General features: G+C 35.2%; 1 protein-coding gene across 1 annotated transcript; it reads left to right on the plus strand.

Annotated features, from left to right (window-relative positions):
• The first annotated feature begins 6397 nt into the window (after positions 1-6397).
• LOC108996360 (callose synthase 5) lies at positions 6398-25323 on the plus strand. The gene is made up of 44 exons (XM_035695447.1): positions 6398-6455; positions 6601-6692; positions 7275-7518; positions 7724-7824; positions 10541-10662; positions 10767-10863; positions 10996-11106; positions 11200-11328; positions 11446-11538; positions 11885-11976; positions 12074-12200; positions 12321-12458; positions 12537-12613; positions 12720-12798; positions 12878-13003; positions 13108-13222; positions 15141-15475; positions 16326-16378; positions 16492-16552; positions 16647-16728; positions 16811-16860; positions 16989-17075; positions 17890-18012; positions 18120-18214; positions 18305-18389; positions 18464-18624; positions 18805-18928; positions 19030-19124; positions 19245-19362; positions 19467-19618; positions 20136-20245; positions 20364-20489; positions 20567-20635; positions 20864-21053; positions 21167-21278; positions 21362-21481; positions 21570-21685; positions 21782-21865; positions 22340-22452; positions 22519-22748; positions 22963-23760; positions 24221-24271; positions 24372-24557; positions 24770-25323. Exons 3-44 carry the CDS (start codon positions 7335-7337, stop codon positions 24998-25000), a joined length of 5748 nt encoding a protein of 1915 aa, XP_035551340.1. The 5' UTR covers positions 6398-6455; positions 6601-6692; positions 7275-7334; the 3' UTR covers positions 25001-25323.

Raw genomic sequence — 25323 nt, forward strand, 5'->3', positions numbered from 1 at the left:
AGAATACTCTGGAGTCAAAAGTACTTGGCCACTAGGAGACGTTTGGATTCGAAGATGACTTGAGATGAGCTGAGATGAGTTGAGATGGATTGTGAATAGTAATGAGATGAGTTGTGAATAATAGTGAGATTTGTGAGTTAAAGTTGCTGAATAGTAATGAATAGTAGTGAGATGAGTTGAGATGAGCTGAGATGACTTGCGAATCCAAACGACTAATCTCTCCTCTTTGGCCATATCTTTTATGAAGGATTGGCTACTTTTCATCATAAATCCAATGTCAAAATTAGGCCTTACTCCTCTTGAGGTTCATCATTTCCAAATTTTTGCTACTCTGATTTTGGATTTTATCTGGCGCCTAAGAAATGATATGGTCCACAACAAAGTTAGTCTTTCCTTCCACAATGCAAAGGAGCAACTGAATCACTCTTATCAAGAATATTTGCATGCTTGGAAAGAAAAATCTTTGTCAAAAAGAGACTTGAAATGGTAAAATCCCACCATCGGTTAGATCAGCATCTCTTTTGATGCTGCAGTAAGAAGCACCTTTTCTATAGCCTCAACAGTCAGTAGAAATTCAGAAGGGCAAGCAATCGAGATCTAGACAAAAGAAAACATTACCACAATCCCAGTGATTGCGGAAGCTTTGGCAGCAAAGCTAGCCATAAAAATGGCTGAACATCAAAATTCATCGTCAACATTATTAGAAAGAGATGCACAATTGGTGATATCCTCAATCCATGGAGTCTTAACAGACTGGCAAATCACCTCCATCATTGAAGATATTGCAAATATCTTGGAAGTTCATAGAGACTGGAGCATTAAAAAAATTGATCGATCTCAAAATCGATTCGCGCACTCAGTGGCGCAATGGGCAGCTACCAACTCAATTTTCGGTAGCATACCAGTAGCGAATATTTCCTCTAATATTTTGTATATTGATAGTGGGAAAGACCCTCTCTAAACTTTATTGTTTTTCTTTTTTATATATAGTATGCATGCTTGATTAGAAAAAAAAAAATAACAATTGGCCCGACGGAATTTAATTAAAGGAAATATATAATTAATCCAATGATAATATCCTAGCTAGCTATAAATACTTCCTAGCCTTCATCATGTATAATAAAATTGAAACCATAACTACTCCAAATACTATTTTAACTTAAACCAAGAGAGGCTTTTCATTATTGAAAGGTCCATTCACTCAAGTAGAATGAATTCATTTTGAGAATAAGTATAAATAATATAAACTCATGCAATACAAAATAATAGGAAAGCACGAAAGTTATACGTCCTCAGTTCTCAGCATATTGTATAATATCTAAACAAAAAATAGGTTAAGATTCTCTCAAATAAATACAATCGAAAAATTAACACCGGTCGTAATAAATGTTATAAAATATATTTGATGTGTTTATTTTTCTTTCATTTGAAATCTTCAAATTCTATCCAAACATTAAGATCGATGATGTCTCTCTCTCTCTCTCTCTAATTAAGGATCCTTATATAGATCTTAAGTTCAAGTTCAACTCTCCTAGGTAGATAGAGGATTGTCAAATGTCATTTTCAAGCCATTCTGATGCACATTCATTTTTGTCTTAATTACCGGAATTGATTTGGATTCATGTAATTGACATTACATGTAGCAAATTAACGTCAATTTCATGGTATCTAGGAATGGGCCAGGAAGGAGCCATGGGTTAAAAAAGTCAGCTACACCTTATTGCACACTTGATTATGTATTAGCATTATTATACGACTACCTTGCGAGCAACGCAATCCATCCTTTTTTTTATTATTTTATTTGATTTCTAGAAACATGTCTAGGTTCATGTAAAGAAGGTTCTTTCAAGGAAGAAGACAAAATATCAACAAAAACACGACAAAAATATAAATAGAAAATTACAACTCCGAACAAGCTAGCTAGCTAATTAAATTGGAGCATCCTTTTCACCAATCAAAAACGTCATGGCATTAATTCCATGTTTTCATGGACTAAAATTGTTGAGGATGGAGGTGGACATCCTGATCTAGAAATTAATTCACTGAATATCTATATTTTAAAAAAATAATATTTATAATCATAAATAGCGTAAGCGTCGCATATTTTTTTTAAAATATAAAATCTACTTAGAAAATATAATATTTACAGTTATAAATAGCGTAAGTATCGTGCACTCTTTATGAAAAAAGCGAGTATATATAATATTTATATAAAAATAAAAATAATAATTTATTCACTATTTTTCAAAAAAAAAACGTGAAACTTATATAACCGATGATTGTATATAGTATTACTTCTTAATTAATTAAACTCTTGTATATACATCGACCTTAAATTCATTATTAATTTAATTAAATTTTGTTCTTCATATATTTTGCACGCATATACTCTACGATTACTCAAGGGGTTCAAATAATAATTTCAACTACAACTTAAGATAGATAGACTTTTGAATGTTTATTTTAATTATCTTGGTACGTAAAATGTAAATAAAAGCTTGTACGTGTTAAAATTAGGAAAATGATTTGTATCTGTGTAGCCTCTTCAAAAAAAAATAGATAAATATATAATTTTTAAAAAAAATTTTATCTCTCGATCATACAATCTCGAGATTTGTTCAACATTATTATTTTTTTCTAAACAGAAGGCGGACTATCCAACGTTATCCATAAAATTGTTGGTTGTAACTTGTAACTTGTAAGGAAGGGATGAATCGAGGAGACGAGGACGTTTGACTTTATCTTTTCTTTTCCCAATTGGAATTTGTAGTCACCGACGGCTTTCCCTTTTTACGTGTGGCTTTCCTTTCCCCTCGCTGGCCAACATTGCTAGCCGAGCAGTCCAAATTCCAATCTCTTCTGTATTATCAGTTTCTCATTATTTTCCGAAGTCATCGATTTCTTCAAAATAGTCAATTTTGATATTAAACATTATTTTTTTGAAGAAACTGAATAATTTAGATTTTTAAAATTTATTAATTTTTATATTTATATATTTTGTTTGAGATTTAGAACATATTTATTCTCAAAAAATCTAAAAAAATCTGAAAAAATGTAAGTTTGTAACCCTGATGAACTGTTCAATCCTGAGAAAGAGTCGTCTTCTTATCTACAACCAGGTCTGTAAGAACAAGGAAATTAATTAAAGACTTGTTCAGAGACCAGGGGGGGCATGATTTCCGTACACTTGCATGGGGGCAATTAATTGACCCCGATGGTTGACGTAGTCCCATTGAGCAAGCAGCTGCTTTGGAAACTGTCGTAACTTGGACTACTCGATATTTTCCTTGTCAAACAAATTATAAAGCTTACGTATTTCTTCTTTCTTTTTTCTCCACAGGATAAAATTGGAAAATAATAAAATAAATGGAACAGTAGTAGGCATTACTAGAACAAATGATGCACCTAGAATTTCTCGGACCTTAGTTTCGGTTTGGATTGAAAATTTATTTTAATTTAATTTAATTTATTATTATAATTATTTTAAATTTTTATATAAAATATAATAAACATTTCAAACATGATTTAACGCGCCCAAACCCTTTCCAATAAAAAGACTCCATCAAATTATGAATGTTTATTGGACGGAACATTTCATAAATCGGGATAGCACTTTTACAAGAATGTGACCGATTTAGCTAATTCGTGTCCTAATTTATAGACTTCGAGAGATTTTTAATGATATTTGTAAATGAATTCTTCTAGTCAACAGCTCTATACCATACAGAGAAAACAAATAAAAATATAAAAGTAGACGTGTATTGTTTGATTATCGAATATAATTTATCTTTATAATCATAAGGTATCGAATTAGTATCGCTCATTCATTTTAAAAATAATGAATAAATTTAAAATTCACATAAAAAATTAATTTTTAATAATAAATTTTATTTTTTTAAAATAAGTGCGGCAAATTTATACATCTTAATACTGTATTTAATGTTAATTTTTTTCAACGATTATACATTATATCCGGAATTTGCTCGGAAAAACAAAAATTCCGAGTCAAATAAATAATCTATACTTGGTTATAGGTCAGAGAGGAAAAGAAAAACGTGCGTGATGAGTTTGGGTTCTGTGTCTAGAATTTCTTTGTTTAGGGTGACTCGATTGCCTTAAAGAGCTTTTTTCCATAGAATTTGCTTGGTTTGCTTTCTCTTCAAAACTTCCAAAATGGGAGCTCAAGTTAATTGAATGACTCAATATATGATGTAATAATTAGAAGATAGCAGCAAAGTACCAATAAACTCATGATCATAAGAATAATTCCAACGGGATTATTAAACAAATATATGTAGATTCTTAAATCAATCTAAATTACGTGGATACGTACGTGTAATGATCGGAGGTAAGTACATGAGCATTGATCATCACACTAAAAGTTTAAAGAAAGCATATTAATTCTTTAACAACCCAATATAATATTAACGTGTGATAAAAATACAGCTGGCCTCATTTGTTTTTCAAAGATGAGATAAAAATGAATTGTGATTAAAGTTAAAAATTTAAAATTTAAAAATTTTGAATTGTTTATTTTATTTTATATAAAAATTTAAAAAAATTATAATAATTATATAATATGAGATATGAAATTTTGTAAAAATAAATGAGACCTAAATCTCATGTCAATGACCTAGACGACATAATAGTGATATATCCTTTAGAAATATTAATAATATATATCTTGTACATTTGAGCGCTACAATAGTTTATCTGTTTATATATATAATGCTACATTCACAAAAACAAACTTAAAAATTGATGTGGTTGGACGTAATATATTAGATTGTAAAATTATTTTATTGTAAAGTAAATTTAATGTATCATATGAAATCATATCGATTTATAAATTTATCTTTATGTAATCTTTTATGTGGCAGTAGCATTTATATATAACATACACACATATACATGTCAATTCCCTTGGAATCAATTTGGTACCTGAGCTTTTCTTCCCCCTTTTGGGTGCAAGGAGTTGAAGGAGGAGAAGTTTGGCAAATATATTCCAGATGATGGCCGCAAGAATATCTCTGCCCCTAACTTCATGATTAAGCTGAGATTTCGATAGTGAAATAAGATGATTTTAAATGAAAATTGAATAAAATATTATTAAAATGTTTTTTAATATATATATATATATATAGTACTTTTCTCTAACCTGATCTCTAGTTCTCGACGAATATGATATTTAAATGGGCTCCATATATATCAATTACAACTAGTTACATGAAATTAAGCCCAATGATCATGTGTGCTCATTTCCATTTAACGAATTATTGAGATTTAGAGGAGTGTAAAACTGATGATAGTAGGTCCATATATATAGCTCAAAATGGATGGGCGTGGCCCAAAGCAAGTTCAGCTTAATTAGAACTTACAAGGGATGGGCACGGCCCAAAGCGAGTCCAACTTTCAAGCCACTGAAGGAAATAATTTTTAATTATTGTTTGGTAAATAATTTTTTTTTTTTTTTAAAAACCGACATATAATCTGGCGTGGAGTGGAAGAGATTAATTTTTTTTTAAAATCTCATAATAGTAATTATAAATTAATTAAATTTAAATAATTCTTTATTTAAAATTAATGATTAACATAAAAATTTACTTAAAAAATGTCAAATTGGTAAATTATAACGAAAAGACGTTAATACGACTCATAATTCGTATAGTATGGTATATGGCATACATTCAAGCTATCAGTTCCAAACGTATACACTACATAATTATGTAATCTATACTTATATATATGTGCATATATTGTAATAATTTAGCGATGGATGGATATTGTACGTTCAGCTTGCATTGCACGTGAGGATGTGGGTACACGTACGGGGTGGTCCCGTGCCAGCTCTCTTCCCTCCGGCCCACTTGGCACCGCGCGCACCTAAACGGTTGAGTAGAAGCGCGCGCGAGGTGGTTAATAATATGGAAGAGAAAGCTGGTACTTGTAAAATTGACCTTAATTGGTGCGTATGTCCAGACTGTTATAACCTAACTACAGCGTACAAGCAAGGGAGACAGACTGTTGTAACTTACAGCGTACAAGCAATCTGCAAATTACGGATCCCTAACAAATTAAAAATTAAAAAAGAGAGAGAGAGAGAGAGAGAGTAAGAGAAAAACGGACCTCCAATCACACACACACATATATATCTCTGTATGTATGTATGTCTGTAACTAGCAGAGGCAAGAGAGACGGAGAAGCGTTCAAATTCAAAACGATTTACGTGCCTCCAATATCGGTGTCCGTCCACCCTCGCACTTTCTTTTTTTCTTCCTTCCTTCCTTCCTTTCTTTCAACTCTCCCCTTCCTCCATCTGTCCCCCAGCCAACCGTACGGACTCCCACTAAAACCTCTCTCTCTCTCTCGATTTCTCTCTCCATTTATTTTCTAACGACTTGATTTGGCTGATCAGCAAGACATTTTAATTTGCCTCGTCGAAACTCCATCCACCGGTAGGTTTACCATCGGTCTCCCCCTGATCTCACTCTGCTTTTCTTAATTCGCTTCATTTCTCGTCCAAGAGAATTAATTAACTCATCATTACCACTAAGTTTTCGTCTTTGATTTTCCTTGTTGATCTCACTCTGCTTTTCTTAGTGCATGCATGCATGGCTCCTGCATGGATTAAAGACGAAGGCACTATTTAGCATCAGCTGGATCATCATTTTAATTGCACCTGCTAATCAAACGTAAGCTGCTTTATCACCCGGTCTGCGATTGAGGAAAAATATTCAGTTCAGTTTTTGCTCCATCTTTCGTGCTGTCTTTATCGCACATGGAAAGAATTGGACGTTCCGTGTTTTGCTTTTCGTTTTCGTGTAATTGATCTGATCCGGTCCTGAATCTGATCATGGATTATATATGATTTTGTAATGTTCAGGATCTCTCAAAATAGACCTCGTTCTTTCAATTCTCCTGAAGATTTTCGGGGACCTAGATTGTGGTCGTTATCTTGAGCATCTCCTTTTTCTCTCCCGTACTATAAAATCCAAGTTAAATATATGACGACCGTTTTTTTAATTTTTATACTGATTACTTGTTAACATCCTCGTTTTCGAGTTACTGTCAACCAGTACCGTCCAAATTTTCTTCTGCTTTCCTACGTTTCTCTGCTGCCAAATGGAGCATTTTTCGAATCTCATTTTTTCAAAAATATTTATCGTGAGAGCGCTTGATTTTTCGTGCGGCTAGCTAGGGTTCAATTATCGAGTTATATATACAAACGCATAAACGTTTTAGTTCTGATTTTGTTTCTTGTTGTGGTTTGGCAGGTAGAGATTAAAACAGAGGGAAACACGTGAATTCCTTCCCCGACTGAGGAGGTGACAGCAATGTCGACTTCCGAGTCGGTCCTACAGGCCCTGGCGAGGAAGCCATCTCGCAGCGCTGCCATGACCACCTTCTCCATGGAGGTCTTCGACAACGAGGTCGTCCCCTCGTCCCTTGCCTCTATTGCTCCCATCCTCCGAGTCGCTAACGAGATCGAAAGCGAGCGACCTCGAGTTTCTTATCTCTGTAAAGTTCTCTATATCTCCCTGATCTATCTGTACGTCTGTATGTATGCATGCACGTGTTTGTAACTAGGGTTTTGGTGAATGTGGATGTTGTGAATTCGGTTGTGTGACACTGCGAGTGTGCCGAAAGTGATTTCTGCAAGACTGCAAGTGTATGTTTTTGCCAGCTTTTCTGAAAGTACATTTCTGGTTGGTTATTGTGGAAGGTCGATTCTATGCGTTTGAGAAGGCGCACAGGTTGGATCAAAGCTCAAGCGGGCGTGGCGTGAGGCAGTTTAAGACAGGGCTCCTGCAACGGTTAGAAAGGGTACTGACTTCTCTGGCCTTTTTCTCAAAATTAAATTTGATTGATCTGAAAAGTTAAGTTCATTTAAAAAAAATCTGTTTTCGGAATTAATAGCATCCTCCTTGGCAAATGCATATTTAAAATTTAACTAATATAATATAAATTTGTATTTAGCTATTTTATTTAAATTCAGCTTCAATATTGTATTATTATTTACTTTCTATATAATAATAAAATATTATTAATTTATTTTTATCACATTTTATACTTAATACTAATAAATCAAATCAAATTTCTTAATTATAAAAAACACTTACATATTTGATAAGAACAGTAAAAAATAAATATTATAGTGTTTGGCTAAGTTACTCATGTACACCCACATATCTGGTGAGCTACTGTAGTTAATGTCTAAATTTATATAGACATGCCTAATTCAATGTGGAGGTGTTTTAAATGTCTTATTAGCTAAATTTAATTTAAATTAGATTTTAACCAAGCCAATGAAAGTGATCTAACATAAGCCCTATAGAGTAGGTAATGCTATTTATTATTTCAAATCTCCTCATTTTTTTTTAATTTTATAATGTGATATTAGATAATTAGAAACTATTTATTATATTTTACTTGTAAATCTATCATTTAATATTACATTATAAAATATTTATTATTTAATATTATATTATAAAATAATAAAAAGATTAAAAAAAAAAAAAAGATGAATAGATTTTTTCATAAATTAGTACTTGGGAGTATGTAACGTGTTCGGATGCTTAGGAAAAGAGGACCGTGATGTTTATGAAGGCAACAGTGATTGCAACCCGAAGCGCGAGCGGTCCTACGTCTCAACGCCGGGGAGAGGGATGGCGTCTTATAAAATTATATATCAGATTTAAATTTTATTTTACGATAAAGTATATCTCTGCACCATGCTATTTTATAAATTTATTTTTATAAATCTAATACTTTATAAATTTTTTTACTAATTCTAATTTCTAAATGTATCATGCTAGTGGGCGCCTAGCGGTTACTGTTGGGCATACCACTTCATTTCAATTTTTTTAATATTTTGAATTATTAAAAAAAATATACAACTTTAGTAATAGTTATTTTTTTAATTATTAAATAAGAAAATTAAAATATTTGAACGGTAGTTTTGAACAATAATTTTAAGAGAGTCCACTAATATTTTCCATTTCAAATACTTGATGAATGAAGGTCAGGGACGAGCGTGCATTCATCCAGTAGATCATTAGGAGCAAAGATTTTGATTCTCAAGTTATGATCCGTTATTTTTTACCCAGTTAGATAGGTCGATATACACCCCTATAGCTAAGTATTAAACTTAATTAACCTATTATATGAGAGTTGATTAATCTATTCTTTCTTCCTCATTTAATATTAAACACAACTATTGAAAATTTTCAGCTTCCTGTAGATTTATGCCGATGATTAGCTGTTAACTATAGACTAGATTAAATCTTTGAGTTAGTTATGAGGACTTTTATGAGTTTTGCTACTTATCATTCTCATACACTATATATCACACTTATTTTTTAATTTTTATTCTATTTAAACTAATTAAAATTTTCCACTAATCATCTATTTACCACACATTTGATAAGAGAAAAAAAAAATATAGTATGTGGAGATGATAAATATAATTTTTCATTTTTTTTACCAGATCATAAACTATTTTATGATCATATCTATTAGGGATTTGTTTGGAAAAAGTTTCAACTACAAAATTCTGATCTCTTCTACTTTCCAAACGTCACACAAATACAATTACTTTTAAATTAATTATTACATTTTTTTCAAATTAATCCTTACAACTTTTTTAAACTTTCAAACAAAAAATAAATAATAATTCAACTTTTTTAAATATCCAAACAAAACTAATATTAAAAAATTATTTTCTAACAATATTTTAATTTTATAATATTTTTTATTCAATTTTTTGTCTTTTCTATTCCAAAATCTCATAAAATGTTAAACTATTTCACTACTACACATAAACTATCTTATTACTATTTATAAAATTCTTTTATCTCATCGAACTATCCATATCCAACAAGCGTCCATCCGGATCCACCTGTTGCAACTTGCAACAAGGGGTTTTGGCAAACTGGGGACGTTTACGGTTTTACCCGCTCTCATGAAAATAACAGGTCCGTGGTTTTCTTATGGGTTTGAGAATGGGCTCGGTTCACAAGTGTTTTACCATGTTTTTTTCCCCTTCTCCCAGTTAACCGATACTATTTCATTATTGAGTGAAATTTTATGGAAAATTGTAAACTTCATTATTCCACCAGATTGAAGGCATGATTATACTATGTTTCGAATTGAAGCGATAATTTGATACCTTGTAAAAGGATAACTGGGAGGTAAATAATAATTTCACCGTGCATTTTTCTGCCAGAATGACCCTCCCTTCCTTTCTCTCGACATTTTCTAAAAGCAGATTTCAATTGGGTTGTTAGGAGTATAGTCTTGAGGCCGTAGTTATAGTACAATTAGTATAATTATGGGTGACTACCATTTTTTTCATCTGAGCTCGACGATGAATACCATTTTATTTTTTGATCTAGTACAATACACCATTTTTTGTCAAACTAGCTGGGAAAATATTACATCCCATCAGAAGTGAAGAGTTTGAATGTAGAAATTTGGAGTTAATCTTTTCTCACAGTCCATTTGAAGCGTAAGGAGAATTGGTTCGACTTTTTTGACTCAGGACAATGCTTCTAGTCTTGCCTCTCGGGTGAAGAAGACGGATGCAAGGGAAATTGAAAGCTTTTATCAGCAATACTATAAACACTATGTTAGTGCTCTGGACCAAGGGGAACAGGCAGACAGGTATTTAAACAATTGCTATACTTCTGCTCTTGTTATTTTTCTCGTTTGTTTGTGGAGGACTGAAAGCTCCTGTAATATACTTATTATATTCCAATTCTCGACAGAGCTCAACTCGGAAAAGCTTACCAGACAGCTGGAGTGCTATTTGAAGTGCTTTGTGCTGTTAATAAAACTGAGAAAGTTGAAGAAGTTGCTCCTGAGGTAGACTAATTAATTGTCATTTTATTTTGATGTTGTCCTGAAATCGGGTGATTTTCTGCCCGCGTCAGTCTTTTTTGAAACGCCCACTATCCGATGGCATAAGCTTGTTTGCAACAATGTCTCTATGAGCAGATTATCGCGGCCGCCAGAGATGTCCAAGAAAAGACAGAAATTTATGCACCGTATAATATTCTTCCTTTGGATTCCGCCGGGGCTTCACAGTCTATCATGCAGCTTGAAGAGGTATTCCCCTGTTGTGATTAATGTCGACAGCGTCTTGTTTTTTTATGCTTAGTTGAGGTGGCATTCAAGTTTTCTGCTTTCTGTTTATACCAGGTTAAGGCTGCTGTGGCTGCACTGTGGAACACTCGTGGCTTGAGCTGGCCCAGTGCGTTTGAGCAACACAGACAGAAAGCAGGAGATTTAGACCTACTTGATTGGCTGAGGGCCATGTTCGGGTTCCAGGCATGTTTTAACCGAGAAGAGAGAAAAAGATAGATACGATGGTTGGATAGGCCTAGGAGTCACTTTAAGATCTTCAACAAGTGTCTAATGCATTTGGTTTATTTTTTCTGACTACAGAGAGACAATGTCAGGAACCAGAGGGAGAATTTGATTTTGCTACTTGCTAATGCTCATATAAGGCTTCATCCCAAGCCTGAACCTCTTAACAAGGCATGCCTCAATTTCTCATTTTTGAATTCTAGTTTTGTCTACACTTTTTATGCCCCAGCAATTGTAGTTTCTTTTGTCCCTTTGATGATGGACGGTGATATGGCTGTTCGTGCATTTAAACGCTTGAGCAACTTTGAAGTTTAGAACTGAAGTGGGATATGTGCGTATGCATCTGCTAGTTACTTTACTGACAATCTGAACAGTGTTTCATGAGATTTTCTGCTTTATTTTGGCTCACGATCATAAACCCCGAGCGCTGTCTTATATGGCTAGCCTGCCTTACGTATGATTTTAAAATATTGGCCGTGGCTAAACCTTTCTGATATTTCTTTGAATTTTTATGCAGCTTGATGAACGTGCTGTTGATGCAGTTATGAACAAGCTCTTCAAGAATTACAAAACATGGTGCAAGTTTTTGGGACGAAAACACAGTTTACGGTGAGATAACCATATCTACATTTTTACAGGTTCAACTTGAGCTCTTATGCATGATGTGGAACTTAATGCTAAAATAGACAAATCCCATTCCCTATAGGCTTCCTCAAGGTCAGCAAGAGATTCAGCAGAGAAAGTTGCTATACATGGGATTATATCTTCTTATTTGGGGAGAAGCAGCTAACATTCGCTTCATGCCAGAATGTCTATGCTATATATTTCATAATGTGAGTACTGCTCTCATCTGTGTGAATTCCTTTCTTGGTAATTTTTCATCTGATTTTTCCATCCATTGTATTCATTATAGATTATTACATTTTTGATAATGATGGAGACTTTACTTTCAGATGGCTTACGAACTCCATGGCCTATTGGCTGGAAATGTTAGCATTGTCACTGGTGAAAATATTAAGCCTTCTTATGGTGGTGATGATGAGGCATTCCTGCGGAAGGTTATAACACCCCTGTATCGTGTAATAGAAAAGGTATGTTCTTGCAAAATCATATCTGCTGGTTCAAACTTCAGTTCTTTATTTTTGATATGAGAATGCTGCTGATGCCAGGAAGCCGAGAAGAGCAGAAATGGTAGAGCTTCTCACACTGCCTGGTGCAATTATGATGATTTGAATGAGTACTTCTGGTTCGTATGGGCTTGATATCAAGTTGCTGATTGAATATTGAGATTTTATTGCTTGTTTGGGTCTCTCTCCTTTTTGAAGATTTTATTTTTCCTTGCATTTTTCTAGGTCGTCTCATTGCTTCTCTCTTGGTTGGCCTATGCGTGATGATGGTGATTTTTTTAAATCAACACGTGATATAGTACAGGTATTCTAATCCTCTGAGAAGTTCCTACCACATTTCTGAAATTAGTTTGTGGCTTCATCTTAGAATAACTACTATACAGGGAATGAAGTGTTCTAGGGAAAAAGCTGGAACCACAGGCAAATCATACTTTGTTGAGACCAGAACGTTTTGGCACATTTTTCGAAGTTTTGATAGATTGTGGACCTTTTATATTCTGGCTCTACAGGTACTTTATTGCTACAGATTGGAAATACTAGGCTGAAGTTTCTTTTGTTGGCTCATATTTAGTATGCATGTATCTATACTCAATGTTTTTGATATGTATTACAGGGAATGATCATCATTGCCTGGAAAAAGATTAAACTAGCAGATATATTTCAAGCAAAAGTCCTATTCGATCTATCCACGATATTCATCACTGCAGCCGTTCTTCGTTTCCTTCAATGTATGTTATGCTCACTTACATATGCAATGCTCATTTATATTCAATTATTATTAATTCATTATAAATAGCCACTTTGAATATATGCTGCTTGTATCTCTCTTTCTAAGCATCTTATACTGTAAAGTAGTTAGTTAGTGCTAGCGACAACGTTTACTTAAACTTGGAGAGAACTCTGTAATTTATCCTAGTACTTTAAAATAAACATGAATTCCGGTTATGAATAATTCTGTCAATCATGTTTGAATCAGCGTCTAAAAGTAGATAATATACGTTGGCAAAAAGAAGGAAGGAGAGAAATTTAATTGATTCTTGGAATAAGATCTCTTCAATACGTAGCAGTACTTATGAGCAGGATTTCCACATAAGAAATATTTTCAAATAATATCCAGTTTCCAAATGTACTTATATAGTTGCAAATGTTTTAGATGTTATCTATAAAATAAATGCTCTTGAGGACCGGATACTAACCTGATTTATTTTTCATTTCTGCATTTTGTGGCTATTGCATTATTCTGGAGCCTTGTTATTTTAATCTCACTTTGTAAAACAAGATACTTTCTTTGATAAATATGTAAAAGAAGATGCATCCTTAGATAAGGCAGAATGTGCATTCAAAAGGAAGTTACCTGGCCTCTTTCATTGATTTTCAAAGACTTTCCCACTTATTTTGACAAATTTGTGAACTTATAATGTCTTTTTCACAAAACTGACAGTTCTTGTTTCTTGGACAAAGTACAGTTTCCACCCTCGAACCATGGTTGTTTTACACTTCGCACTCCAAACTACCACATGTGACACAATACACCCTCTAACTACTAGAAACTGATAGCAACCTTGTCCCATTTTGGCTGTTAAGGTGGATGCAAAATAGGTAAAAATAGGCAGTGTGCCACAATCTTGATGATTGGATCTTAACAAAGGGTGGGCATTGCAACTTTTTGTTCGTTTAAGGGTGCAATGTGCTCGTTTTGGTTGTTTAGGTGCCAAGTGTAAAATACTTTATATTTTGAAAGTGGAAATTGGGGTTTCCCCTTGTTTTTCAAATATATTTCTCATGAGTTATAAATTATGGGATGTTGTGGCTATCTGTTGTAGTTGAGAACTTTTGCAAAGTAAAGATTCAAATAAGGTAGATTTTCCTTAATTTCTCCAAGTTGGACCTATTTGGATCCTGTTGGAAAGTGAAAAACAATTTGGGTAGACCATGTGAGTGATGTATATGTGGAATTCATGGTGTCAGTTCATAGGGATAAATTATAGGACTCATCTATATGCTTACGTATACATTTAACATGTGATCAATTTATATTCGATTTTCTAATAGCATGTTGGCCAACGAGAAAGATGTACCTCTGAGACTGTCTATTATAGATAAGCCATTGTTGCCAAATCACATTAGTCCCTTTTCTTTATTCCAAGCATCCAAACAAACCAGCAAAGGCTGCTGTGGCAGAGACAACAGCAAAAGCACTAGTCTCCGTTGATCACCTTCTTTAATCTATAGGTGCTTAGATTTCACATTAAGTCCATTTGCTACTTTAATTGCATCAACTGGGAAGGTTGAACTCACCTGTTTTTGTTTTTCTTTTTGATTGGGACACAAAGGAGGAGGGTTAGGATCCCAAATTGCTCAGGCATGGGACTTGATATGAGCTTTGTATAGTTAGGACTCTCCACAAAAGAAAGTTGTTAGCATGGGAGCCAACGAAAATAATAATCTCACAAATGCACTACCACCTCCCACTATAGGGAGAATTATTTAGTTTCTATGTAGCTGTTGGATCATTGCTTTACTCCTATATCTGCTATTGTTTTCAGCTGAGATGGTATTTGTATTTGAAGCAAGTTACAGCATTTTATGCCACTTCAATTTTGCAGCTGACAGTTTTTCTCATCTGTTTCTTTTATTTTGTTTTAGGTAATTTGGACCTTTTTCTGAACTTCCCAGGATATCATAGGTGGAGGTTCACTGATGTGTTGAGAAATATTCTCAAAATAATCGTTAGTCTTGCATGGGCCATCATTCTTCCGGTTTTTTATCTGCACTCATCTAAAATGGCTCCTAAAAACATTAAAGATATGTTGTCATTTCTTGGTGAAGTGAAAGGCATTTCCCCTCTATATATCATGGCTGTAGCCATCTATTTGCTCCCAAATTTACTGACAGCTGCTTTGTTCGTCTTCCCGATGTTCCGTCGTTGGATTGAAAACTCAGATTGGCATATCATTAGGTTCCTCTTGTGGTGGTCACAGGTAATTCTGTTGCTCTGCGCTTCTTATATCCTATGTTTTCTTGCATGTCTTGTATCATCATTCCTTAGGCTTGCCCAAGTTCTTAACTGGTTGGGCGTTTGTTAAGCAAGCCAGTTGCAAGAGACTATAAGATGAAAGTAGCTGGGAAATCTACTGTAGTAAATATTGTATGAAATTGGGAAAAAATATATTCTGCCTTGTTCACAACTGCAGACAGTGTTTCAAAAGTTTTGTGCGCGTGGGAGAGTGGAATCTATGCGCTTATGTTGGTTATGTTGTGAAGCAATTAACTTGCTCCCCATCAAGTAGATGTTTGACTAAAAACACATTCAAAAAAGTCCTTAGCACGTGAACATAGGACCTTTAGGTTTTCTTGTATGTTGCGGGTCAACAAAGATAACTAATAGAGGAGATGGGTTAAAATCTGTTGAGTGTACTCTTATAGTTAAATTCGTACTTCAAAGGGCAACGTATTGAGAATCAAGTAATGTTGCATTCTTTTCAATTTAATTTAATTTTTCCTTCTTTTTTCTGTGTCTCTGTTTTTCACAGATTTTTGTCATGTTTTATACTGACACCATTGGATTAGAAATAAATTTTTCCTGGCTGAGGCTTCAAACATAACAGGTTGAACTTAAATTCACTTAAAAATTCCCTTATTTGGAATACCAATTGGAAAAACACAGATCTAGTTTTACTAAGTTAATCTGAAGCTACTCTAATGATCCTGGTTGCAGAGCACCATATATATATGTGTGTGTGTGTTTGTGTGTCTTTTACTTTTTCTTTTGTTTTCAGCATCCCCAGGCCATAATAAATACTGTTATATCGCTTTCTTACTTTTATGCAGCCAAGAATATATGTTGGGAGGGGAATGCATGAAAGTCAATTCGCCCTGATAAAGTGCGTATGACGTGGAAACACACTAATCTTTATCCAATGATTTACAGTTCGGTTTTTCAGTTTTTGTTGGGTAGAAGTTTGCTTCATTTGTGTAGATAATTTTCTGATTTCAGGTATACCATTTTTTGGTTGGTACTTCTGAGTTCCAAGTTTGCATTCAGCTATTTTGTCCAGGTATTGGTCGGCGGTGATTCTTAATCTTTCTATGTAAAAGAGATATGTGAGGTGGTTGGATTTTAAGTTAAGCACTTTGTCTCTTTTTGTCTAGATAAAACCGTTGGTGAAGCCGACACATGACATAATGAATATTCATCGTATTGACTATGACTGGCATGAATTTTTCCCTGAAGGTATCTATATGCTGTTTCTTCATTCTTTTCATGTTTTCCAACTTAGGGGCCAGTTTATGCTAAGGTTCTGTTGTCAATGCAGCAAAAAAGAATTATGGAGCACTTGTGGCACTCTGGGTACCAGTGATATTGGTATGTGTTACTATATCTTTCCGATTTTCAGTCTGATATTTTGTTACTTTGTTCAGTTTGTCAGGGATGACACGTCCTACAGTGTCCTTTGGCAATGCATCTCATATCACATTGTAAGTTCAATGCAGGTCTATTTCATGGACACTCAACTTTGGTATGCTATTTGCTCGACTTTATATGGTGGTGTTCTGGGGGCCTTTGATCGTCTAGGAGAGGTGACCCATTAGAATGATCTTTTTTTCTTTGTATTTTTTTCTGTCCTAAATTATTCATGACATATTTTATCGTATTACTTGATGGATCATCATGCATCCTTTAAGGTGAATTATCTGCCCATTTTGTTTTGCGTTCATACTTCTCTATTTTTTGTTTGTAAGCACAAAAGATTGGCCAAAGCTAGGTTAATTGGGCCCTTTTTTATTTTCCAACAATACCTGGGTAGCATAACTCAATATTGGTGCTCTTGATAGTTGGATCAAGGATTACAGAATCGAAATGTGGACTTTCGGGTTGTTCATTTTGAGTTTTACTGAAGTCATTGTTATTTACCTCCCACATTAAACTGTCAAGGAGGCATAAGAGAATTTCTAGAAGTGGGAGATGTATCATATCAAGACTACATGACATTCTATATTTATCTCTACATCTTGGTAAACTATATGCTGCTTGATGGCTACATTGTCAGTGAATTATTAGGTTGGTATTCCAGGCTTCATTAAACTCTCTCTCTCTCTCTCTCTCCAATTTTAACAGGCACACTCTTTCCAGAATTAAGAAATATTAACATACGGCCATCATTTTCTTTTAATTCAAGTGAATAGCTTAGTCTTCCAGTCGTATCATTTGGCTATTGATGCATCTCACTTATGTTACTGAGGAAACCCTTGGATTGATTTAATTTTATGTGATCAATGAGATAAAATATGATAGTGGCATAGCAACAACTCCATGGCTTGTAGACTTGTGACCAACTATTTTGACTTGAGCTTTGAGGCCAGTTTATGTTATTTTCTTTTTTTCTTTTTACAGATTCGAACTCTTGGCATGCTAAGGTCAAGGTTCCAGTCCTTACCTGGCGCATTCAACACATATTTGGTGCCTTCTGATAGGTCACAGAAAAGGGGATTCTCTTTATCTAAGCGTTTTGCTGAGGTTGCACTTGTGCCTTCAAAACTTTTGTATATTATTAATTACCCTAAGTTGAGTAGAGACATATGTGTGTACTCTTCATGTTTAATTAAAATCTTATTCTTTTATAGATCACGACAAGCAGGAGAAGTGAAGCTGCCAAATTTGCTCAGTTATGGAATGAAGTAATATGTAGTTTCCGTGAGGAAGATCTACTGAGTGACAGGAAAGGCCCTTGAACCAGTTTTCTGTTTTTCACCTATACTATCGTTTTATTCATCATGCAGTTAAACTGAGTGGCTCCTTTTAAATGCAGGGAAATGGATCTTTTGATAGTTCCTTATTCATCGGATCCAAGCCTGAAAATAATTCAGTGGCCACCTTTTTTGCTTGCCAGCAAGGTTAGTGTAATCCTTCTTCAAAATATACTGTATCTGTCACTGCTTTTTATTTTGACTGTTTGTCTACATTGAAGATCCCAATAGCATTGGATATGGCTGCTCAATTTCGATCCAAGGACTCTGATCTTTGGAGGCGCATATGTGCGGATGAATATATGAAATGTGCTGTGATTGAATGCTATGAATCTTTCAAGCATGTTCTGAATGCCTTGGTGGTTGGCGAAACTGAAAAAAGGTTGTTATTGCCACCTCTTGTTTACTAATTTGTAAAGTATATATTCAACCAATCCTAGATTCTATACCCAAAATAAACAAATTTAATTTATGTGATTCCTATAAAGTGTATATCCTAGTTATATTTCAAGATTTCCAATTTTCTTCCACCTGGCTGACACTAATGCATAATAATTAACAGGATAATGGGCATCATCTTCAAAGAAGTTGAAAGTAACATTTCAAAGAATGCACTTCTTGTAAATTTCAGAATGGGCCCTTTGCCTACTCTTTGCAAGACATTTGTGGAGCTTGTGGGGATCTTGGTGAGTTTTTGGAGAAAAACTACTCGTCATAGCCTGTGGTTGTGTTTGTGTATGCATGACCATCATATAATTGAAACTCCTGTCTTCCTTTCCTTTTGCAGAAAGACAGCGATCCATCCAAGAAAGATACAGTGGTGTTGTTGCTGCAAGATATGCTGGAAGTAGTTACTCGTGATATGATGGTGAATGAGATCCGGTTGGTTAACTTTGTTGCAATCAGTCTGTTTGGAAATTATGTTAGAAGTTTAATGGTAAAATCTGGATATATTCGTATATTATGGTGCTTGCTTTCTCTCATATAATATATGTCATTCAGTGAACTGGTAGAAGTTGGTCATAGCACCAAGGATTCTGGAAGGCAACTTTTTGCTGGCACTGATGCCAAACCTGCTATAGTGTTCCCTCCTATAGTCACTGCACAATGGGAAGAACAGGTAAATTATTAAAAGTTACTATTACTAATAGTAATGGAAGTATAAATTCTACATTTGATTTTTTGTAGACATTACACAATTTTGTTGCATGCCACTGTTTGTAGATAAGACGCCTCTATATACTATTGACGGTGAAGGAATCAGCCCTTGATGTACCAACAAATCTTGAAGCACGCAGAAGGATTGCGTTTTTCACAAATTCATTGTTCATGGATATGCCACGTGCTCCACGAGTTCGTAAAATGCTCTCATTCAGGTCTCGTATATATTTCAAATGATGGCTTCAAATATTTGTCATTCAGGTCTGATATATATTTCAAATGATGGCTTCAAATATTTGGCTACTCTGTCTTGGTTGGTTCTTTCTGAAAAAATCAGACATTTGAAGTATTGCTTCTAGACATGTGCTCATAGAAAAATAACAACTTTTACGGGACAGAAGTATACTTGCTGAAAGTTACCAACTAGTGGGTTAATTATCAAGGGACAGAATTATACTTGCCAAAAATTATTAGTACTCCTATGAGTTTTACTTGTGCGTCTATATCAATTATTGGTACCCACCTGTGTTAGTTTCTGTAAATTTTGCTTGCCATATTAGATGCAATTACAAATGCCTAGCGAATGTGTCATAACTTATTCTTTATGATACTGCAATTACTTTTGAGTTTCCAATAAATTGTTTCATGAATTGCAGATGAAGCCATTAATCTTTTGATTATATTATTAGCCTTGTCACATGGTTGCTAAATCATTTTTCTTGCCATTGAAAGTGTCTTGACTCCATACTATAGCGAGGAAACTGTCTATTCTAAAGCTGACCTTGAGATGGAAAATGAAGATGGTGTATCAGTCATATATTACCTTCAAAAGATTTTCCCAGGTTTGTGATATGTGAATATGCACTCTAACACTGTTTAATGGTGTACCTGAACTATGTTTAAAGTGAATTCGTTTTGCTTGGTCTTACTAATTTAGAAATCATATTGTGACTTGATTAGATGAGTGGAATAACTTCATGGAGCGACTGAATTGCAAAAACAATAGTGAGATATGGGAAAATGAAGAGAACATATTGCATCTTCGTCACTGGGTCTCTTTAAGGGGACAAACTCTGTGCAGAACAGGTATTTATGCTTTATTCTCTCAATTAATTACATCTACTGGTTTTGGTCTTCAGTCTAAGTATATTTTAGCATTGCAGTTAGGGGGATGATGTACTACCGACGGGCTTTGAAGCTTCAGGCTTTTCTCGACATGGCTAGTGAAAAAGGTTAGTGTATATTAGCTTTTTCTTTTTTAACATCTGGCTAAGAGTGATAATCATGTGTGAAGCATGGGCTTCCTGATGCCTGTACCTGTGGCCTCTGCTTTTTGTTGATGTGTGTTTATAACTTAATTTTTTTCTCCTCAGATGCAGCATATTGTCTACTTTAGTATGTTGTCTTTTGGAGGTAATTATGTTGGCATGTAACTCTTTTTTTCTTTTCTTCACAATCAGAGATACTTGAAGGCTACAAGGCTGTCACAATTCCATCAGAGGAAGATAAGAAAAGTCAGAGATCGCTATATGCACAATTAGAGGCTGTGGCTGACATGAAATTCACATATGTTGCTACATGTCAGAATTATGGGAATCAGAAGCGCAGTGGAGATCGCCGTGCAACAGATATTCTTAATTTGATGGTTAAGTATGTTCTCCATCTGATGAAGCTGATAGTGTTATGCAATTTGAATTCTTTGAGGATTTTGATGCTGCATTCATTGTGTTCAAGAATATGATTCTTGGTCCTTCTTTGTACAGTAATCCCTCTCTTCGTGTGGCATATATAGACGAAGTTGAGGAGAGAGAAGGCGGAAAGGTACAGAAGGTTTACTACTCTGTATTGGTCAAAGGTGTTGATCACCTAGATCAGGTGATTACTCTTTCAAACACTGAACAAAACCACTGTTTTGATTTACAATCACAATACTGACCATTGTTGTATCTTGTGTAAAGGAAATCTATCGGATAAAATTGCCAGGATCGGCAAAGATAGGAGAAGGGAAGCCTGAAAATCAGAACCATGCTATAATTTTTACTAGAGGGGAAGCTGTCCAGACCATCGATATGAACCAGGTTAGTCAATAGAATTTTGAAGTCATCATGGTTCCACTATCTATTATTTGGGCCAACTGTGATCATTTACTTTGTCAATTTCTCATAGGATAATTACTTGGAAGAAGCTTTTAAGATGCGTAACCTTCTGGAAGAGTTTAATGAGGACCATGGAGTGCGTCCACCTACGATTTTGGGTGTTCGTGAGCATATCTTTACTGGAAGGTTGGATGAAGTCCATTTATCCAGAGCTTTTTTTTAATCTTAATATTTAGATCCAATACAACATTATTTCTAAACATTCTAGCATCTGCACTGCAGTGTATCTTCATTGGCTTGGTTTATGTCAAACCAAGAAACGTCATTTGTTACCATAGGCCAAAGAGTGCTTGCAAGACCTTTGAAGTATGTTCTCTCTCTTGTCTTTTCTTTTTTTTATTAATTAAGGTTCCCAAGGCAATTACTTTTTAAAGTTTTTGCCTCATCTTGAACAGCAAGCCAGAATTCATTTGACATTTTCCATAGTGAGAACAGAGTTGGGATGAATGAATGGTGATTGTAATTGTATATTATACCCATAGATTACTTGAAAAGCTTGTCATGGATGCTCAAAATTCTCTCTCTCTCTCTCTCTCTCTCTCTCTCTCTCTCTCACACACACACACACACACACACCCACCCATCCACTCACTCTTTCAATGTTTGGAATTCACATTTTCCCCCAAGACCATGCTACTATCAATATTTGGACAGTTTTTAGTATACAAGATATATTGGAATGGGAAACTAACTTGTTGTTGCCATTGTCATGAAAATCATCTAAATAAATATGGTGCAACAAAATTTTATATTTGGCTTTACTGTATTCGTTGTTCGTAGGGTTCGGTTCCACTATGGTCATCCGGACGTATTTGATAGAATATTCCACATTACTCGTGGTGGCATCAGCAAGGCTTCTCGTGGCATCAACCTGAGCGAAGACATATTTGCTGGTAGCGTCCTCAAAACTTTCATTTTCTCAGAGATAATACTTCTTAACATGTGCTTTACCTATGCAGGTTTCAATTCAACTTTAAGACGAGGGAATGTTACTCATCATGAATATATCCAAGTTGGAAAGGGTAGAGATGTCGGGCTCAACCAAATCTCACTCTTTGAAGCAAAAGTGGCCTGTGGTAATGGAGAGCAGACGCTGAGCAGGGATATCTATCGATTAGGGCATCGTTTTGACTTTTTTCGCATGCTGTCGTTTTACTTCACGACAGTAGGATTCTACGTCAGTGCTATGGTAATAACCACAGAAAGTAAATTTAAATTGGATATAGGTGACCAAATCCGTCCTGTTTTTGTGAAATTAGGTTGTGTACCATTTACATCAATTTAATATGTAAAGGACAAGCATGAATATGAAGGAGAACTCATCGCTAAGTGCTTAGATTTTCATTTAGAAAGTTAACCAATTTTTCATCTGCTAAAAAGGACACTTTCTTCTTGTTATGCAGATGGTTGTCATTACAGTCTATGTTTACTTATATGGCAAACTTTACCTGTCATTGAGTGGATTGGAGAAGGAAATGGTTAGGTTTGCCAGGAAAAAGGGAGATGATCCTTTAATGGCAGCAATGGCTTCGCAATCTCTTGTTCAAATAGGTCTTTTGATGGCCTTGCCCATGGTCATGGAGATTGGACTGGAGAGAGGGTTTGGAACTGCATTAGGTGACATAATAATCATGCAGATGCAGCTAGCTGCAGTTTTCTTCACGTTCTCACTTGGAACAAAGGTCCATTACTTTGGGCGCACCATTCTGCATGGTGGGGCAAAGTACAGAGCAACTGGGCGTGGTTTTGTGGTTCGTCACGAGAAGTTTGCAGAGAACTATAGGCTGTATTCAAGGAGCCACTTTGTGAAAGGGTTGGAGCTTATGATATTGCTTATAGTTTATAGGATGTATGGTTCAGCTGCTCCTGATTCTTCATCTTATACCCTCCTCACATTTTCCATGTGGTTTTTAGTGGCTTCTTGGTTGTTTGCTCCTTTCCTCTTCAACCCTTCAGGCTTTGAATGGCAGAAGATAGTGGAAGATTGGGATGATTGGACAAAGTGGATAACGAGCCGAGGCGGAATTGGTGTGCCAGCAAACAAGAGCTGGGAATCCTGGTGGGATGAGGAACAGGAACATCTGCTGTATACTGGATTTTTTGGTCGGTTCTGGGATATTGTTCTTGCTCTGCGCTTCTTTGTCTTTCAGTATGGAATTGTATATCATCTACATGCAGTAGGAGAAGACACAAGCATTAAAGTAAGTTGGCTATCGACATTTAGTTCATATTTCCATGAATTTTGTTCCACGAAAAGATGCAAGATTGTTACACTAAAAACTTCAATCCTTCTGTATACTAAGCTCTTGCTCTTGGTTTAAAATTTTGACAATTTCCTTGCAACAATGTCTGTAAAGTGCCAGTAAAATAATAAAATTAGGATCCAAGTGCTGCTATGATAGATGCACTACGGTACATAAAGAGGAAGCACCTGGTTACAGCTCATGGACAAAACTCGGACTCTTTGGATAGATAGAATAAGTAACTGCTGCCATCTGCTTTTCTCCACCATAGATGAGATCAAACGAAAAAATTGTTTTGGAATGGGTTAAAAGATCTTGTGAACTTGAGGATTTGAAAATTCATAAAAATAGTTTCCCAGTAAAGAAAATTTCTTCCTACGATTTATTTATTTATTTACTTATTTTTATGTTGTTGCAGGTTTATGGTCTGTCCTGGCTGGTCATTGTAGCAGTCGTGGTCATCTTAAAGGTTTGTCTCAACCTCCAAGAACTTCATCTGAATTAAAAGAGTTTGTCTCTGGTCATGGCTTGGACTTATATTTCATTGGATGGTAAATATTGGACTGCAGATCGTGTCGATGGGAAGCAAGCTATTCAGTGCAGATTTCCAGCTGATGTTCCGTCTGATGAAGTTAGTCCTTTTTATCGGATGCGTATTCACCGTTTTTGTGCTATTTACTGTGGTTAATCTCACAGTCGGAGACATCTTTGCGAGCCTGCTGGCATTCTTGCCAACAGGATGGGCACTTCTGCAGGTACATGACTCATTTATTTTTTTTCTTTTTCTTTTATTTTCCTATAAACCATTCTCTGCAGTCCGCATAGTTTCTCTATATTCTTGCATCTTTGGTTTGAAACCACGTCAGAATGAATTTTGCACTTTCTAGTTTCTCTGAGTTGAAAGCATTTTAGAGAAACAAGCAGTCTGTTTTTAACTAGTCATTGAAGTGTTGGCTTTGTACGACAGATATCACAGGCATGCAGGCCGTTCGTAAAGGGCATTGGAATGTGGGGATCAGTGAAAGCTCTAGCAAGAGGTTATGAATACATTATGGGGTTAGTAATCTTTGCGCCCGTGGCCATGCTGGCCTGGTTCCCATTCGTCTCAGAGTTCCAGACCAGGCTGTTATTCAACCAAGCTTTCAGCAGAGGCCTTCAGATTCAACGAATTCTGGCTGGTGGCAAGAAGAACAAGTAAAACCACCCATGCAGCATCAACATGATCTCCCCAGAAGAGATGAGAAAAAAGGAGATAGGGGCTTTTTTCCAGGAAGTTTTCGCCGTTAGAGAGAATAATCAGGAAATGAAAACGCAGCATGCTTTATCTAGTGTGGTATCTCCATCTCCTGCTCGGGACACATCTTTACATCTTGCGGGAAGTAACTGTCTTTTTGGTCCTTGTGAGGTCCTCACACTCGACAATAAAGGCTTCAATCCAAAGTTTACAAATCCTTGTTACTTGGTACGTGAATTGTGAACAATATGCAATTAAAATGTATATCCACTTGGTATCATTCTTTC

The sequence above is a fragment of the Juglans regia genome, chromosome 1, assembly GCF_001411555.2.
Source record: "Juglans regia cultivar Chandler chromosome 1, Walnut 2.0, whole genome shotgun sequence".
Taxonomy (NCBI): domain Eukaryota; kingdom Viridiplantae; phylum Streptophyta; class Magnoliopsida; order Fagales; family Juglandaceae; genus Juglans; species Juglans regia.